Source organism: Acinonyx jubatus, chromosome B4 (assembly GCF_027475565.1).
Source record: "Acinonyx jubatus isolate Ajub_Pintada_27869175 chromosome B4, VMU_Ajub_asm_v1.0, whole genome shotgun sequence".
Classification (NCBI taxonomy): domain Eukaryota; kingdom Metazoa; phylum Chordata; class Mammalia; order Carnivora; family Felidae; genus Acinonyx; species Acinonyx jubatus.
The window spans coordinates 123,556,696-123,575,331 of NC_069387.1; the positions used below are offsets into that span (position 1 = coordinate 123,556,696).

The following is an 18,636-nucleotide window of genomic DNA, read 5'->3' on the forward strand; positions in this document are numbered from 1 at the left end:
TACCCATGAAGGCATTCCAAGAGACTTCCCACTGGCCTGTGGGAACCCTGTTCTAACCATCCCAGCTGAACCCAGGCAGAACTAGGCAATTCCCCTCTGCGCCCCATCATACCTGCTATAGCACCTGTAATTCCCTGGGATGTCTACCAGTTTACATGCCCATCGCCCCCATTGAGCTGTAGGCCCTTTGGCCTATAGGCCCGGATCCAGACAAGGATCCGGTCACGTGCATCCTGAATTCACGTAGCAGAACATCTAGCTGTGGGGTCAGTAATGTTCACTGAAGGAATGAGCAGGTGTGTGAGCAAGACTGAATTGTGATTGTTGTCTGGGATAAAATCTGCCTCCAGCTGCCCCACCATCAGGAGTATGTGAATTTATAATATTTTTTATTTTCACCACCTGAATTTAAATTCGGTTACTTCTCTGACCCTTTGTAGAGGTTTTCTACTACAATATTAAATAAGCATCTATTAAACCACTACACGGTCTGAGATTAAAGACTGAAGAAATGATGGCAAGAGGAAGATGAAGAAAATGCCTGATACAAGCGACCAACCTGAAAAGAAACCAGGACTTTTCTCCACGCATGGAAATTCAGCACTGTCCCCAAATGAAGGCAAAACTAGTTATTAAACTAGTTATACCTTGCAACTCTTCTGTTTTAAAATAAAATCACAAACTCTTCTGTTTTAAAATAAAACTACAAACTGGGGTGCCGGGGTGGCTTAGTCAGTTGAGCGCCCAACTCTTGATTTCAGCTCAGGTCACGATCCCAGGGTCATGGATGGAGCCCTGCATGAGGCTCCGCATGGAGCATAGAGCCTGCCTAAGAGTCTCTCTCTGCCTCTACTACTCATGCTGTCTCTAAAAAAAATAATAATAAATTAAATTACAAATTATTTCTAACACCCATAAAGGGTCCATCCTGATTTGTAAACTGCTTTGGAAAAGCATCAGCAGAGTTGATGCTGTGCTGCCTGAGACACAGAATGACTGACAAAGAAGTTCAGGGAGGAGGGGACCTCCAGGCAGAAAGGACAAGAGACCACACAGGCACTCAGGTCCTCATCTCCCTCTGTACCCTGGGTGGAAGAGAAAGGAGCCCCTGCAGCCCCTGGTTCTGCAACAGCAGCTGCACGGGTCAGCTGGCCCTGCACTGGTGCTGGTGGGGGGTGGCGTTCACAGGTTGAGAGCAGGACTGGGTTCAAATCCCAGCCCTACCACTTCCTAGCTAATGATCTTATGTGATGCTTCCCAGCCTGCTACTCCTCTGTCAAATGGGGAACGATACTGCCTGCCTTCGGGGAGTTTAAAAGGAAGAAACAGGGACCTGTTAAGGGCTTGGCATGATGCACAGCACACAGGTACTCCATAAACAGCATCCGATATTAGGTGGGAGGTGGAGAGCAACCTGGGAAGGAAACCCGGGGGCTGAAGGTCACTAAGATGGTCTAAGACCGTGGTTGTCAGGCCTGGCTGCACTTTACAATCCGACGGGGGCCTCGGAAATGCTAGTGCCAGCCCTCTTCACACGTACCATTGAATCAGAATCCCAGGGGGCAGGCCCAGGGTTGGTTTCAAGTTCCCAGAAGATTCTATCAGGGAGTTGGGGTTAAGACCCTCTGCTGTGACTAAAAGAGTCAAGCAGTGACCTACAACCAAACCTGCTAACAGTCAATCAAAAGTTATGTGCCCAGGCCTAAGAATGAAGCAATCTTGGTTTCAGAATTGAAACAAAGCCTTACAACTGAAAACTTCCCTATCTTTCTAACTAGTGTATCAGAACTGCTAAATCCTCAGAAAGCAACCACTCCAGAAAAGTCATAACAAAGCTCAAGTGTTTATTAAGAATTAAAAATACTGTAAATAAGCCATACAGTTCATTTCACAGTAAACTAAACAAACCTTTTTTTTTCTCTGAATTTTCTTTTTTTTTCTTTTTTCTTTTTTCTTTTCTGAAGGGCAAGACAGCCATTAAAGAACAGTACAGCTCGAAGGTAAAGGGAAACAGCAAAAAACTACAGAAAATGCACACCTTCCTCACTGACAGATGGGGGTCTGCCCTGACAGCAAACCTCTTCGTGGACACTGTGGTAAAATAAAAACACTTGGCCTCCATTCCCTGGGGAGACGGCCCAGGCCTTTGTGGACAGCTCTCAGACACATTTCCCGAAAGAATCCAAGGAGTCCCCTTTCTCGGGATTCTCAACCTGTGCATTATTTGGGGACCCTACCAAGGGATGACACAGGTTGGCCACGGGGGAACTCCGTGGGGTGTTGTGCCTTCACATTCAGAACCATCTGGATTCTTTGCATAGTTACCTTTGAGATCACAGGATGATTCAGGAATGGAAAAGACACCCCACGCCACTGGAGGTGACCATCGAGTCAAGCAGCTGGTTCTTTTCAACCTAAAGCCCGAGGGGCTTGCTCCCCTCCCAATGGAGAGCTGACACTTGTGAATTTTAGCCAGTTTAAAGTGGAAGACGAGAAGTGAGTGACAGCTCATGAAAACTTCGGCCAGAAATATTAAAAAAAAAAAAAAAGGAAAAGCAATTTTCCTTAAAGACAATTAGAAAGAAAAGTGCCTCCTCCCCCCACTTTTTTTCCTTGAAATCTGCCAGCCAGGCAGGGTTTTCTGAGGTTACAGTTAATCTGCTTCTGTTAATCCTCAGTTGAAGCCATTCTTCTCTGACACGAGAAACATCCCTTCTAAAAGGCGCCCCTGATTTGCAGGGGCTGGGCCTTCGGCAAACCAACCAAAAGCAGAAGCAGAAAACTTGAGAAACCAATGGTGTGTGGTAATGATCGTAAATAAATTAAGCAGGCATGAGAATAGAAAATGCCTTGGTGTTCAGGGGGGTGTCCACTGCTTTTTAAGAGGGGACAAGAACATGGTGGGGTGGGGGGGGCGGGACACGTGGGAGAAAACAACACAGTTTTTGGTCATGAGAAACTGGACTTTAAATCCGCGCCCTGCAGACACAACTCGCTTAGACTTTTTCATGAATCTTTTCCACTTTCACAAACAACCTATCCAGGTCATTCCTCAGGTCATCTAGCAAGCCCCTGGCTGATTCCAAGTTGTTCTCGTTGGTTTCTATTTTCACCGAGTAGGCGACCAAACTGTCCACGGCAGTCCTGAGCATCCTCAAGTCTGATTCCACTTGGCTGACTGAGGCTTTGAGGTTGTCTAGAGAAGAGAGTCTGTCCAGGAAGTCCTGAGGAGGCAAGGGGGCCGCCCGGGCCGGGTCCCGCCCCAGCAGCGTGTGCACCTGCTCTTGCACCTTCTGGAGAGCCTCCACAGTGCTGGGGAGCTCGCCCATGCTTCTCTTCAGCTCCTCCACGTCGCCGTAGAGCGAGAGCTGGGCCTCGCCCAGGCTCCTCACCGTGCTGGCCAGGCTGCCCGCGTCATCCTCCAAGGGGCCCAGGCCGGCCACGCGCTCCTGCAGGGCGGCCAGGCGCCGCTCCTGCTCCTCGCTCTTGGCCAGCAGGGCCTCTAGGCTCTCGCTGTGCCGCGCAGAGGCCGTCTGCACGGCATCCACTCCGTCTTCCACGGTTTGGAGCCTGGAGTCCAATCCCTGACTCTTTTCCTGGAGCGCTTCTAAGGCATCAGAGTTTTTGTAAACCCCTTCTTCCGGCCTGAGGGCCTCAGTTTCCAGGTGGCGCAGCTCCTCCTTGAGTCTCCTGATCTCCTCAGGGAGGCGGGAGGTGGCCTCCTCCGACTGGAGAACCTTCTCCGTGAGGGCCTGCAAGGTGAGGTGCTCCGAATTGGCTGCCTCCTGGAATTTCTGCTGCTCCTGTTTGAGGCTCACCAGCTCCTTGACCTCTGTGTAGACGTCAGATTCCAAGGTCTGGAGGGTGCTTCTCAAGGCCTCAATGTCCTTCTCTCTGGACTTCACAGAGGACTGGATTTCCTTCACAACTTCCTTCAAGACTTTCAGATCCTGCTTGTACCCCTCGGAGTTTTCCAGAGAGGCGACCTTCGCCTTCACATCGTTGATTTCCTTCTGGCTCCTCTTCTGGACGTCGGTAAAGATGGCAATGTTGTCGTTGATGGACTTGGTGAGCTCTGTCAGCCTTTCCTCCACCGTGTTCTCGAGAGACGTGAAGTCCCGCTCCCGGGCATCCTTCACCACGTGGATGCCATCAGAGAGGTCTTTGAGAATCTCATTCTGGAGCTTCTGCAGAACCTCACTGATCCGGTTAATCTCACTCTCCCCTTGCTTCACAGCTTTCTCCGTGAGGTCTTGTTTATGCTGGGAGCTCCTCAAGATGGACTCAAAAGTCCCAAATGTAGCTTGAAGAGACAGCACCTGCAACCAAAATCCAGATGTTAACTACTGAGAAGAGCTGAGAAGTTTTATGCAACAGGCTATATTTCTTTTTGTCTGCCCAGCTTCCAGGTCCCTCTTCTGGAACAGAACGATAATTGTCCTTGGAGAAACTTGCCTTCCACGCATAGTCCACATGGTGCGGGGGCCAACCTGAAGGCCCGTTCCAAGTGCTCCAGAGATGGTTTGTAACCAGCCTGACCAATCGGCACTTTCCGTCTACCTACCCCTCCTTCCCTTCCAAAGCCACAGTGATTAGCCCAGGGATGGGCATGTGGCCTAAGGCAGGCCAGCAAGTCAATTCCACGACTTCTGTTAAAACTACTAGTAAAGAGAGGCACCTGGGTGGCTCAGTCGGTTAGGTGTTTGACTCTTGATTTCGGCTCAGGTCATGATCTCACAGTTTGTGAGATAGAGCCCTTCCGGCTCTGCACTGACAGTGCAAAGCCTGTTTGGGATTCTCTCTCTCCTTCTCTCTGCCCCGCCCCAATTCACACGCACTCTCTCTGTCTCTCTCTCTCTCAAAATAAATAAATAAACTTAAAAAAAAAAAAAAAAAAACAGTGGTAAAGAAAGCCTTTTTCCGCTGGGATTGCTAGCCATAGGATGAGGAAAGCCTGGAGAGGCTCAGACCACACACAAAGTAAGCCAGTTTATGAGTCAAGGAAGGCAGAACTAGAGACAGCAAGTTCAAGTTCTGAAGACACAATCTGAATCTCTGAATACAGCTACACCTTTAGGAGTCTGCTTTTGAACTTCTTAGTTTAAGCCAATAAATTCTCTCTCTCTCTCTCTCACCCTCCCTCCCCCTTTCAGCCAGTTAGGCTGAGTTTCTGGCTCTTGGAACTGAAAGAGTCTTGCAACTTATCACAGGAAAAAAGCGGAGGCACATGGGAGACAGTGGGCTGGGAGGCAAGAGACAACGGCACAGGCACCTTCTAGCTGGGGGTCCTGACCAAGTCACTGTCCTCACCCGAAAAAATGACTGTGGATCAGGTGATTCCTCAGCATTCTCAGACTTTGTGAGCACATTATGATCCCATGCGTCACGACACACTCGTTCTAAATAAATTCTCCCCTAAACAAAGTCTGACCTGGGAACCACTCCAGGGAGCGGTTTCATGCACCAAGACTGACCACGTAAGGACCACTGACCTGGGCTTCATCCTGACGTGGTGCAAAGTGCCACCCAGGACACTTTATTGCAAAAAAAGAAAAAAAAAAAAAAAAGGAATCTGAATCTCTCAAGTCTCCAGTTCTAACCACCAATTCACAGGAAACGTGCAAGAGGAAAACACACCATGAGGATGCAATCAGCCAAACCCACAACAGGTCACCAGGACCTTCAATAATTAAATGGCATTTTTAAAGGCAGAAAGACAGGAAACTGTTACACATTAAAAGAAATTTAGGAGATTTATCATCCAAATGTAATGTGTGGACTTGTATGGATCCTGATTCAAACAAATTTGAGAGAGTCAGGGAAATCGGATTTTGAACTGGGTATCAGATGAGAATCAAGAATGACCAGTAACTTTGTTAGGTATGATATACTGTGCTTTGCCAAAAGGAAAGGGAAAAGAAGGAGCTCTTATTTGTTAGAAATAAATCCTAAAATACTCTAGGGGAACTAATGTGTCAGTCAAAATTAGATCCTGGTTCCACATCCACCGTGTCTGCCAGAGCAACGTGGGCCTTTCAGAGGGCTTAGACCTGAACTGCCAGCTTTTTCTGCAGGCTCGCACCTGCCTGTGTCCACTGGATCTTCTGAGTAAGGACAGGCCAGCCTTTCTGCCCAGCCTACGGTCACTCAGCAGACCTGGGCTATTTCCCAACGCCCAGAGCATCTGAGAACAAGAGAGACCAGGGAGACAACCGACAAGGGGTGGAAGAGACGGCTTCAGCGTCACCTTGCTCTGACTCCAGCCCAAAAACGACAAAACAAAATGGGAGGGAAGGGGTGGGGAAAAAATGAAACGAGAAGAGCAAAAGAATGAGCATTATTAAAACTGGAGTTCATTACATTGATCTCTTCTGTTTATGCCTAAATACCTCCACGGTAAGAAGTTAAAACATAAAATAGCATGGGCTTCTGGAACCAGACTGCCTATGTTCAAATCTTAGCTTGGACACTTCCTAGCTGTGTGATCTTGGGCAAGTTATTTAGCACATCTGTGCCTTAGTTTCCTCGGCTGTTGGATGGGAACAAAAATAGCACCTGACTCATAGGCTCGTTTTGCAAGGATTAAGTGAATTAATATACACATAGAGCTTCAATTGTGCCTAACACATAGTAAATGATCAACAAACAGCAGATATGGTCTTCATTATTGTTTAATCTTTCTTCTGGAAGTAGCTCAGAAGTCTGGAGATTCTGAGAACCATCCTTAGCCCAATGCCAAAGGGAAACACTATAGAAATGAGAACAGGACACCTGGGTTCTAGTCCCAGCCCCACTTATAACCAGCTCTGTGAGCACGAATAAGTCACACTCACTTTCCAGGTCCCAAGCTCCTCGTCTATTAACAAATAGGTTTCTAAAGTCCCTTGTGGCTTCCAACGGTCTGTGATTTTAACACAGATTAGAATCCAGTTCTCAGGGACTCCAGAATACTAGACAATTTCCCTGTTAAACCAAATATGACCTGAGCCATAAAGGGCACTTTGAGAAGGTACGGGAGAGAGATCACCTCTGAAACTAAGTTATTCAATCACAGTACCTGCCGGTTCTACACAGCACTCAGAAAAGAGGCATGAACGGGTGAGCACGGTACCTGCAACGTGGCAGGCGTTCATTCAGTGTTTTCAGTGTTTTCTGAATGAATCAGGATTTAATTAATTAATCGAGCAAAGCCTGATGAAGAAGGAGCTGGTCCATTTCCCCTCTGATCCCTGTGCTCCCTAACCTGGGCTGACTCTTTGCAAATGGCCAGGAAGCGGACTAGATCAGAAATCATGGCGGAAACCAAACACCCCAACCTCCAACACTATAAAAAGAACACAGAAATCGCCCCCCCTCCCGATGGTGCTGTGCGCTGTTCATCTTCACATGCAAAGACCCCATTATAATCAATATGCAATGATGCATCTGTTCCCCCAACATATGCGGGGTGCCCACTACACGGTGGGCAAGACACCAGAGAAAAGTAATGGCTAGAACAGGATCCCTGCGCTCAAGGAGCTCACAGCACGAGAGGAGACGGTGGTAGCTGACCTTCAACGAGGCACTTACTGTGTACCGAAAACTATGCAAAGTACTTCCGAGACATCATCTCATTCCACCCTCGTAATAACCTCCTGAGTTGGTGGTTCCCACTGATCTCCAGTTTACAAATGAGGAGACTGGGAAGCGGTCATGATGAGCATCAAACTCCCAGAATGGGTGACTTCACCACTGAGCTCTTAACCTCCAGGGATGAGCCAGAGCAGAGGCGTGTCCCAAGTGCACCGAGGGCTCAGACGCTGCCTGCGCCAGAAGCCCGGACTCCTGCAGAGTCAAAATGAGAAACAAAGAAATACAACCAGAGGACTCCGTCTTCTACAAACAGCCGCTCCTCTCATCCAGCTGTCCCTCGGAGGCCCGTTCCTGCAAGCACCTTATGCCACCCCAGATCTGCCAGGGCAACACTGGCCCTTCAGGGCCTCAGACTGAACTGCCAACATTTCTGAAGTCCCCGCTCAGTCTTCCATGGAAGGACAGACCAGCTTCTCTGCCCAGGCTCCAGGCATCCGGCAGGGCACGTGCAGATGGAGACGAGGTGGGCACCCAGTACACAGAGTAGAGGGCTTCAGGTCACACTGCTCTGACTCCAATCCCAGTTCCAATACTTAAGGTCTGCATGTGACCCTGAATGGTAACACGACCGCTCCAGGTCCAGCGGGTCCATCTGTGAAACGGTGCTAGTAAAAGAGACCTGCTTCAGAGGGTGGCTGGGAAGCACTTAAAAGGATGCCTAGCCCACAATGGGGCCACCTGGGCGTCTCAGTCGGTTAAGCGTCCAGCTCTTGGGTTCAGTTCAGGTCACGATCTCGCGGTTCCCTGCATCTGGCTCTGCGCTGGCAGCGTGGAGCCTTCTGCCTGCTTGGGATTCTCTCTCTCCCTCTCCCTCTGCTCCTCCCCCACTTGCACTGTCTCTCTCTCTCTCTCTCTCTCTCTCTCAAAATAAATAAATAAACTTTAAAATAAAAACAGACGCCTAACCCATACCAAATACTACTTATGAATAATAATATTGCAGGTCTACATTCCTGCAAAGGACCAAACCCCACCCCACACGGAGCATCATACAAAGTTACAAAGGGGCTCACACTTAGGTTGTCAGAGCAGCCAGCACTACTCTCTTCAGAGCAAAGGAACTTCTTCACTGGCCACCTCAGAGGTGCCGACAGAAATGGCCACACACTGTGACAAATCCTAATACTGTTCTGGGCACATTCTGAGTTCCACATCACTGGAAGCAGCCTTAGCTGAAGACCTACTACGAACCTGGCAAGGCATGGGAAAGACAACAAGATGAACAAACGGTTGAGGGTGTTGCAGGAGCTAACTGCAGGAGGAACCCTAGCCCTGCCACTTACTAGCCGGGAGACCTTGCCGTTACTCTGCCTCCTGGGTCTCACACTCCTCATCTGTGCAAGGGGAGTATCCTAGTGCTTACCTCTTGGAGCTGCTGTGAGGGTCAAAAGACAGGAGTACCCAATAAATACAAGGCATTACATAACAGCTGGCCTACATGCTAAATGAAAAAGAAAGGTCACTGTTTCAAGAGTCTACGGCCAGGTGGATTCTTAAAACTCTGGACAGAGCCCTCCCCTCCCTGTGTAGATGAGAAAACTGAGCCCCAAAGAGGAAAGTCATCTGCATACAGCTTCCATAAGAGGAGAGGTGGGAGCCGGAAGGGAAGGAAAGAGGGAGAGGCAGGGGAGAAGCAGAGAGAAAGAAGCCCAATGTCTTCAACATCGATTCAAGACCTCAATTTCATCTGGGCCTCAGCTTCTCTCCCGTCCTGCTACAGGCCAGGTAGCCACTGCTGTCCCAACATACTCAAGATAGAACCTCCTGCCTGTGTCTTCATCCCTTCTCTCAACAGTTATTGACCACCAGCTAGATCTAGACTGGCACCACCTTGGCCACTGGGCATACGGGCCTAGGCAAACTCTACACACTCTCTCCTTCGGAACTCACACAACGGTGACCCTCAACTGAGACCCACTTATGTGCTGCTTCGCAAAACCAGATTTGTCTACTGTCCCTCTGTACCCCCTACAGGGCCAACACACAGCCCTATCACTATCAGACGTCAATAAATATTGTGATGGATTGGTAAGCGGGTGGATGAAAGAGAGGAAACAGAGGCTAGTGATTATCCTCCAGCAGTCTGTCTACTTCTTAAGAATGACTTGACATTCAGGATAGGCAAAGCAGCGCTGCCTACTTAAATCCCTACAGAAAGTCACCTCCCTTGGCCTGCAGCATTGAGCAGGCTGACTCATTCCAGTTGCTCTGCCAGTCTTAAGAGGAAATTCCTAGTCCTGCATACTCCACAAAAGTCGATAGAAACTTGGCAGGGCAGGCGGCATGCTGGGAAAAAGGAGGCAGCAGTTCCGGGCTCAGAAGTGGTGGCGGGATTTTTTGTTTCGATCATACAACTAACTTTCATTGAGCGGTGACATTAGTGGAGGCCGGAGGAGGAGGTAGGAGGCCAAGAGAGCTGCACTTGGTGTTGAAAAACACAGACAGGGTGGAACGCGAGAAGCTTTATGGTGAAAGTTGGGTCCATCCACACCTGAGAGAGGCCTCTGTGGACCCCCGCACTGGGCAGTGGCCTAGGCATTCTCATGCAGTTTGCCACTCACCAGCTGGGATCTTTATCAATTCACTTCATCTCTCTAAACCTCAATTTTCTGGTCTGGAAAAGGAGTCAAAACTGCTAGTCCTCCCTCCCAGCCAGGGTGGCTATGATGATTAGATAATGAGTAAGCCCTCTTAACATCATGTAAATGTGCCTTGTGATATTACTCACCAGTACCCTCTAGTATTTCGGGCCTTTCCTTTCCTCTAAAGCTGGTATATGCTATTTCAAAGGCCCACATGGAGACATTGGTCCACTAAAAGGCAAGGGGCCTGAAGATATGTAATATTTCATTTGAACTTCGCAAATGAGTATGATTACTTGTTTCTCCTTCCCCGGGGTCTGGATCTATTAAAACCTGGCTCAGACGTCTCCCACGGGGAGAGCCCAGGTGTGGCCTTGCCCGAGGCTTCCAGGGATGCGCTGGCGTCCCTTCCAACCTCCGTTTCAGATAACTCTGCCCATTCAGCGGTTCCTAATCCAAAAAGAATGGGCTCCCCAGAGCCCGGCGGCTTCCTTACAGGTCACCGCTAATGCCCTGTGACAGGCCCTTGGCCCACCCTGGCTCGTTGGCCTGACCATCCTCGCAGCGGCCCATCCCTCGGGGTCCATTCCTCCGCGGCCATTAACAAAGAGGGTCTGGGGACCGCCCGGGAACGGGGGGGGGGGGGAGGGGGGGCCGGCCGTGGAGAGGGCCCCGCTCAGGCACCGAGGCCTGGGCAGAGCCAGGGGCCCGGCCGTGACTCGGGGGCCGCGGGTGGGAGCCCGGGGTACCCACCTTCTGCTCGACGCCCTGCAAGCCCTGGCCCAGCTCCTCCCTCTGCCGGGAGAAGTCCTGGTGGCCGCGCCGGACCTGCTGGACCTCCTCCAGGACGTGGTGGACACACCAGCCCGAGAAGGCGGCCGCCGCCACCAGGGCGAGGTAGAAGAGAAAGTTGAGCGCCCGGCCGAGCCTGCGCGAGCAGGACGCCGAGGACGAGGCGGCGGCGGCGGCGGCGGACTTGCCGCCGCGGTGGCCGCCCTTGCCGTGCGCCTGGTTCTGCGGATGCTGCGGCGGGTGCTGCTGCGGGTGCGGCGCGGGCGGCGGCGGCTGCTGCGGCGCCGGCGGCGGCTTCTTCGCCACGTCATCCGCGCCGCCCGACGGGTGGGCGCCCTTCTCCGAGGGGCTCGCGGCGCCGTGGCCGCCCTTGGAGCCCCTTTGTTTGGCCGAGGGCATGGCGGGCGCGGCGGCGGGTGAGGCCGCGGACTGCGAGGCGAGCGAGCGGGGCGCGCGGCCCGGGAACTTCCTCGGGCTCCCCCGGGGCTGGGCGAGCGGCACGCGGGCGCTGCTGGCGTCGGAGCGGCCGAGAGAGAGCCGGCGGGCGGGCGCGCGAGAAAGGAGGCCGGACGAGGGAGGAAGGAGGAGGGGGCCTGCCTCCGCCGCCGCCGCCGCGGCGCCGACCCCGCCTCCCGAGAAGGAAGGCCGGGAGAGCCGAGCCGGGAGAGCCTGCCACGCACGCGGGGGCCGGCACGGCCCCTCCCCCTGCCGCCACGACCCCAAGAAGGGGGCCGAGCCGGGGGCGGCGCGGCGGGGTCCACGCGGCGGGGGTGGGGGGTGTCTACGAGGCCCCGGGTGGGAGGGCCGAGGCGAGGGTGGTGGCCGAGCGCGGTCCGGGGCGGCTGGTGGGAGGGGGGCGGGTGTCCCGGCAGGGTCTACGGAGGCCGGGGCAGGCGACTGAAGTGGCCGAGTGGGAGGGGGCAAGAAGCGCGGACGTGGGGAGGGCGGCTGGCCTGGGTCTGCTGAGGCGGGGACCGGGAATCGAGGTGGCCAAAGGGAGGAGCGAAGGGCTGGGTCGACCGGCGGCCGAGACTGGCTACTGAGCAGGGGCCACGAGGGCCCCAGGGATAGGCGGCTGAAGTGGCGGTGGCCCAGGAGGATCGGCCGGGAGGAGAGCCGGGGATGAGCTTTTGCTTTGGGCCGAGTTCGAGACCCCCTTCCTTCGACCTATTCCGAAAGAGGAAATGAAGCGGGGGGGGGGGGGTGCGGAGGGGGGCGCGGAGGGGGGCTCCCGGGAGCCCGGTCCCTGGGAGTGGGAGTAAGGAGGTGGAACGGACACCTCCGGAACTTTGCCCCTGGGAGTTAGGGAAATCCCGCCTCCCCATCCATCCCATCCTCTAAGCCCGCCACCGGGTTGGGCCTTGACTCTTTCCTGGAGATTGAAGGCGGAGGCAGAAGGAGCTGTCGAGAAACCAGTTGGCTCTGCAGAGGCATGTTTAGGGAGAGTTAGCAAAGATTCTTGAACTGCGGGAAGTCTATTCAGGGAAACATCCCACTTAGCATCCCATTTAGCCTTGTCAGTCCATGTCCATGCTGTTTACTTTTTTTTCTGAAGTCCTTTGCACCCCCATTTTCTCTTTAGGGTTCCTGCAGTCTGTCCATAGCCCAACTACGGACGGGCTCTGTGCTGTGCCCTGGGGAAGTCTGCAGGGAGGAAGATGGGGGCTGCCACCCCTAGTCTGGTAGAAAGAAATAAACCACATCTCAGCATTTAACAACTTAAATGTGTACTTAAAACCTCACAAACAGCCTTGTAAGGTAGGATTATTTTACCCCTTTTATAGGAAGGAAACTGAGCCCCCACCCCAGCTGATTGGATCAAGGTCACAGAGCCATGACTTGAACCTGGATCTCTTTCTTCCAGAGCCCATGCTGCTTTGGAGTGGGAAGGAAAGGAGAGGGGGCAGGGAAGTTAATCAACTTGCCTGCTCTCGCTGAGGCTAGTTGGTGCTGGAGCAAGGACAGAACGCCACTGCTTTCCCCCCTGAAGCTGGTGGCTGCTGTATGCCTGGCACTGTGTGTGCCTGACGGTGCTGTAGGAACAGTTTCCTCTGCCAATTTTGTTTTTAAAATAACATTCCTTGTCCTTAAGGCCTAGTTCAAATGCCACTTCTTTCATGATGCCTTCCCTATAACACCGCCTCTCGTGACACTTAGAGACAGCTAATAGTTGCAAGAAGAGGCATTATATATATTTATATATAATCATATAGTTCAATATAACAAACCTGTGTGGAGGGTCCACTCTGTGCCAGACAGACGTCTACAAACTAGCCTCCCCTCCTTGAGGACAAGAAGCAACCATTGCTTCTACTTCTCTTTGTATCTCACCGTATAAAGTGCTTTCAAAAATCTCTAGTGAACCGATGAACACATGGGCCTGCCCTCAAGGGGCCTGAATTGCATTTGGAGGAATGTGCAGAAACACTTCAAGGGCCAAATTATGTACTTGAAAAAATAAATGTAAAGGGAGCTTGGAAAGCATATCGTGCGGCTGTAGGTACATGGGGAAATCTTCTGGGGCAGAAAGGTCTGAGCAAAGCTGTGAAGAATGGATTTGCATTGAAAGAGAGCAGGGAGGGTATTTCTGTGGTGGAAACGGGGTGAGCCCTGGATCCCGATCTGATATGAAGGGAGTGTGTCACGATATAGGGAAGAAGAAGAGGAACTGGGTGGAATGGGTCCAAATTGCAGAGGTCAGTAAAAGCCAGGCAGGCAGGCAGAAGAGGCATAGTAGTGTGGGAGGCCAGAGTAAATTACAGCAGGTTCTGAGCTAGAAATATAATCATCTGCCCAAGACAGAGGAGCACCCACTCCAGCTAAATACAAGGAGTGATAGTAGGACTCTCCTAGTTCAAAAGAGCACATGACCTAGGAGCGGGGAAAGGAGATGGCAGAGACTTACTCATCAGAAGGTGCTAGAAAAGCCTTGTTTAAAAACTGTTCGACTGAGTTCAGCTTGTGTTTAAAACCTCTAGCATGCAAAAAAGCAATCCTCCTCCTTCAAGCACTCATCCATTAGGGCAGGGCAATGATAACCTTCAAAGGAGCTCTGGGGACCCAGCCCCACCTTGGCCTGGGAGGCAGGAGCGCTGCCCTTTTGACCTTAGTTCTGCCACCTTGAAGAACTTGACCTTGAGAAGTATACTTACCCTTCTCTGTGGATTTCAAGGTCAGCTCTTTGCATCTCTAAAGATCTTTCTTATTCTATTAATTTATTTCCTAGAGAAAAACAGGCATCTGATATCAGAAATAATTGTATATTTTTTTAAGTTGATACAGACCTTAGGCCAGAAAGCATGGAAGGTTTCTCAATTTTCTGCCTCTGCAGAGCACCGGAAGCAAAGCAGGTGGGGGAGGGGAGTGTTACTATTTTCAGCGTTTCCCTCTTCACCCTTTCCTCTGGGAGGCAGTAAAGTATAATAGTTAAGACACAGGCTCCGAGGGGCATCTGGGTGGCTCAGTTGGTTGAGCGTCCAACTCTTGATTTAGGCTCAGGTCATGATCGCCCAGTTCATGGGTCCGAGCCCTCCATGGGGCTCTGCTGGCAGCATGGAGCCCGCTTGGGATACTCTCCCCCTCTCTCTCTAGCCTTTCCCTGCTCGCTGTCTCTCTCTCTATCTTAAAATAAATAAATAAACTTAAAAAAAAAAAAAAAAAAAAAGACACCAGCTCCGAAATAGACTGACTTGGTTTCCAGTTCAGCTCCATGACTGACTGGAGAGTGTGACCTTTCTGAACCTCTGTGTCTTCATCTGTGAGAGGTGGGTAATAAAAACGACCTCACCAGGTTGCTGTGAGGGTTAAAGGAGAGACACCATATGATATTAGGCACATAGCAGGGCTCAGTGGCTAATACAACTTGCAGTGTCACTGAGCAAAAGTAGAGCTGTATAGAGCTTCTATGTCTAGATTTCAACCATTTTCTTTCATCACTATTTCTTGGCACCCCCAGCACCACATGTGGCTTATAGACCACAGTCTCTGATGTGTTTGACTTGAGAAAGCGGCAGTGTTTTCCTCTGAAGCGTGGCTCCACCGTGGTGTTTGGCGAACCCAGAGATCAGTGCATAGTCGTGGACATGCATCTTTTAGGGCCAGAAGGCGGCAGTGGTTCTTGGAGATTTCTGTCCTCCTACCTTATTTTCTGAATCAGCACAGCATGCATTTAAAGGAAGTCTCCCTTCTCCTTTGCCTCCTGCTTTTGTTTACCTCTATCCCTTGTCCTCTTCTTCCCCCCCTAAAGCATATTGGATGGTCAGGAACGTGGGTGGGGAAGAGGAGGAGGAGCTGGAGACATCTCTTCCTTTCCCCCAGCTTGTGCGAAGACACTTCTGAACACCCTCCGACTGCATGGACCATGCATTCTAAGGTAGAGATTTGCAGGCCTGCAGCCCTCTTGGTTGTCTGCATTTTGGTTGGAATGCCTAAGGAGAAAGCCCCTACCACTTACTGTTGATTGCCTCTTGGTTCCAGCTTGACAAGAAGCCCCCTGAGGCTAGGACAGGTGCCTGAGTGCCCTGCAAACAGGGTGTGAGTCAGAGGTGGGGGCCTCCTGCGTAGTTGGCTCTGGAGTGCTAGGACACAGCCTCCCACTGAGGGGGAGCAGTTCCCACCCTCAGGAGCTCCCCAACTCCAAACGCTCTAGCCCTGTGCCGCAGGGGAGTTCTTTCTTGGAGCTCACAGCACTGTGCATGGCGTATGGACCACAGGCTTCACCTCACTGAGTCCCAGTTTTGTGGAACATAACCGTAGCACCTACCTTATAGAGGCGATGTGAACATTAAGTCGATTTTCTCCTCCACCCCTTCTCCACTCAGTCTCCCTCGTCCCAGCAGGGACATCCATCCAGTTATTTAGGAATCATTCCTTGACTCTTTCTTTGTCTCTCACCCATCCCCACCCCCAACATCCAGTGCAATATATTAGTAAACCTTGTTGGCTTTACCTTTGAAATACATCCAGCGTCTTCCGCTTCTCACCACCTGCGCCACTGCCACTGATCCAAGTCGCCACCGGCTCACACTGGCCCCCCTGCCAAAGGACTCGTTGCCCGTGGTCTGTTTGCAAACCAAGAGCCAGAGCAGTCCCTGAAAACATAAGCCAGGTCATGTCACAGCTCTCTCTAAAACCCCCCAATGACGTTTCATGTCAGTCAGAGTAAAAGGCAACATTTTTGCAATGACCTCCACAGCCCCATGATAGGGCTGCTGTTGCCTCTCTGATGTGAACCCCTCTTAGCCCGTGGATCACTGACGTACAGCCACAGCAGCCTCTTTATCACCCCTCAATATGCCAGTATGTTCCTACCATGGGGCCTTCGTAATGTCAGAACCTGCGTCTGATGAACTTTACCCTCAGGTATCCCCATGGTGGTGTCCTCTGTCACCTCAATTCAAATGTCACCTGTAGGTGAGCTCGTGCCCATCTCATGGGCAATAACAACTGCCCCACCCGAGACACTGTTCGTCTGTCTTCCCCGTTTTTCTCTGACAAACTACATATTTGCTTCTTTCTTTATTACCGCCTGCCTCTTCTCATTAGAGTGGAAGTTCCGTGCATGAAAACTTTACTTAGCTCACTCTTGTGTCCCCTATTACCTAGAACACAATGTCCGGCACATAGTAGGAGCTCAATAAATGTTATGAATTTCACATGAGTAAAATCCCTCCATGTAGGGCCTTCCCTTTCATAAGGACCACAAGGAGGGACAGTGGAGGGGAGGAACCCAGTGAGGAATGACCTCGTAGAATGTCAATATCATTATGATGATCTCAGGAATGGTGGAGGGAGCGGTGATGATGATGGCAACGATGATGACGGCAATGATGAGAGGGATGACAGAGAGAGTGGTTGCTAACACCGTTAGGCTGCAGGGTACCTGCCATATCACAGCAAGTTCACATTTACTGATCACTTACTGTGTGCCGGGCGTTATGCCAGGGGCTTAACATGTATGACCGCCTTCCATTCTCAGTGAGCCTTTGATCGAGATGCCACAGTAGTACCAATCCAGTTCACCAATGAGGGTGGGCAGCTTGGACAGGGTGACACAACTTGAGAATGGTAGGAATCATGGCTAGATTATTGAGAGCTCACACTCCCATTTAGCACATGAATGTATAGACAGATAAGAAAACAAACCTAGTCTGATGGAGTAATTTATCCAAGGCCTTCTGCTAAAATCCACATGTTTAATAAGCATCATGAATCTTGAACTGGGAAGGAGAGGACAGGGCTATATCACTGGTTATTCACCGCCACAACGGCTCCCTCTCACCATGCTGCTCGTGGATGTGTTTCACCCCTTAGGTGTGCTGTAGGGGAAAAAAAAAAAATAAATGAAATGAAATGAAGTGAAAATTATATATGTATAAATCCTTCACAATCTGACCCTTGCTTCTCACTCTAGCCTCATTTCTCCCTCAAATCCCTTCCTATTCTCTGCAGCCAGACTGAGCTCTCCTACAGTTGCCCTAATTTGCCATATTCTCTAAGGAACACAGCTTCCTTGACCCTTTTCCTGCACCCCCACCCCCAACCTGCATACAATGTCCCTCCCTGGTGCTTCTCCAGTTCCTAGAGGGTCATAGCACCTACCACAATGTATGGTGATTGCCTGTTTATGTGCTGTCATCCACACTAGAGCTTTCAGGACGGAGGCTAATCTGTTCCTTTTCTTATCCCTCGTGCCAGGCGGCTTGCCTGGATTGTAGGAGGCACTCAAAACATGCTGGATGGATAATTGCATGGATATGACAGTATGTAACGTACAATGCCTTCTGATTCTCAGCATCCTGCACTGTCAGACTACCCACTCTTCAGGGGGTGAAATGTTGGGAGTGTCTCAAAGTCTTGAAAGTTTAGTAGAAGTGGGTAATATGTGCAAACGCAGTGTCTTATGATAGGTTCAGACAGCATGTTACAAATATATGTTGCTAAGTTAGCCAGATAAATATAAGAGGCACATGGCTATGATGGATTTCTAAGTAAACAGGATAGAAGAGTTGCTGTAAAAACCCAGCCCCGCAGAGAACATTTTCATTCCTGCCCCAGTCTTGCTCAAGAATCTCCCATACCTCCGTATCATAGTCAAAGCGCAGGACAAGGCGGGGGGGGGGGGGGGGGGGGAGAATGAGGGTATGGGAACTACACCTCCCCTCCCAGCTAGGATTCTATTCGACCCACCTCTCCCTGCCCCACAGCCACCTCCAAGCCTTTGTTCTTTGTTCAAGCTCTTCTCCCCGGCCTTCCAATCTGGAAGTCCCAGCAGCCTCCTTCTAAGGAAAATCTAGTCCCTGACCACCTGTCCCCTGCCCCCATCAGTCCCTCCATCATTTGGGCTCCTCAGAATGAGAGAGAGTGGTAAGGATACAGATTGGGTTTGATCCCATCTGGAAAGCATACTAGGGTGTATGGTGCTGGAAAGTTACCTAACTCGTCCTCAGTTTCCTCATTTATAGGGTAAGATGAATACTTTGCAGGATTCATGGGAGATAACACATATGAAAAAGACCATTATAACTGTAAGCTTCGTATACATAATCATCATTCGTGTGTGCCAACTAAATAAAGCTAGCCTTTCTATAATTCCGAGCCTAGCTGGATATTTTCAGCAATAGAAAAAAAC

At 50.9% G+C, this 18,636-nt stretch overlaps 1 protein-coding gene across 1 annotated transcript; it reads right to left on the bottom strand.

Moving 5' to 3' along the window:
* Nucleotides 1–1,823: 1,823 nt before the first annotated feature.
* On the bottom strand, nucleotides 1,824–11,625 carry CKAP4 (cytoskeleton associated protein 4). The gene is made up of 2 exons (XM_027070942.2): nucleotides 10,968–11,625; nucleotides 1,824–4,319 (listed from the first exon to the last, which is right to left on the bottom strand). The coding sequence occupies exons 1-2, from the start codon at nucleotides 11,403–11,405 to the stop codon at nucleotides 2,997–2,999; spliced, it is 1,761 nt and encodes a 586-aa protein (XP_026926743.2). The 5' UTR covers nucleotides 11,406–11,625; the 3' UTR covers nucleotides 1,824–2,996.
* Between the last annotated feature and the right edge of the window lie 7,011 nt (nucleotides 11,626–18,636).

Bases quoted from the DNA above. Each gene is read 5' to 3' on its own strand.
- CKAP4 (XM_027070942.2), bottom strand. From the start codon at position 11,405: ATGCCCTCGGCCAAACAAAGGGGCTCCAAGGGCGGCCACGGCGCCGCG. The intron at 4,320-10,967 runs GTGGGTACCCCG...TTTTGGTTGCAG, and splicing joins TGCAGGGCGTCGAGCAGAAG to GTGCTGTCTCTTCAAGCTAC.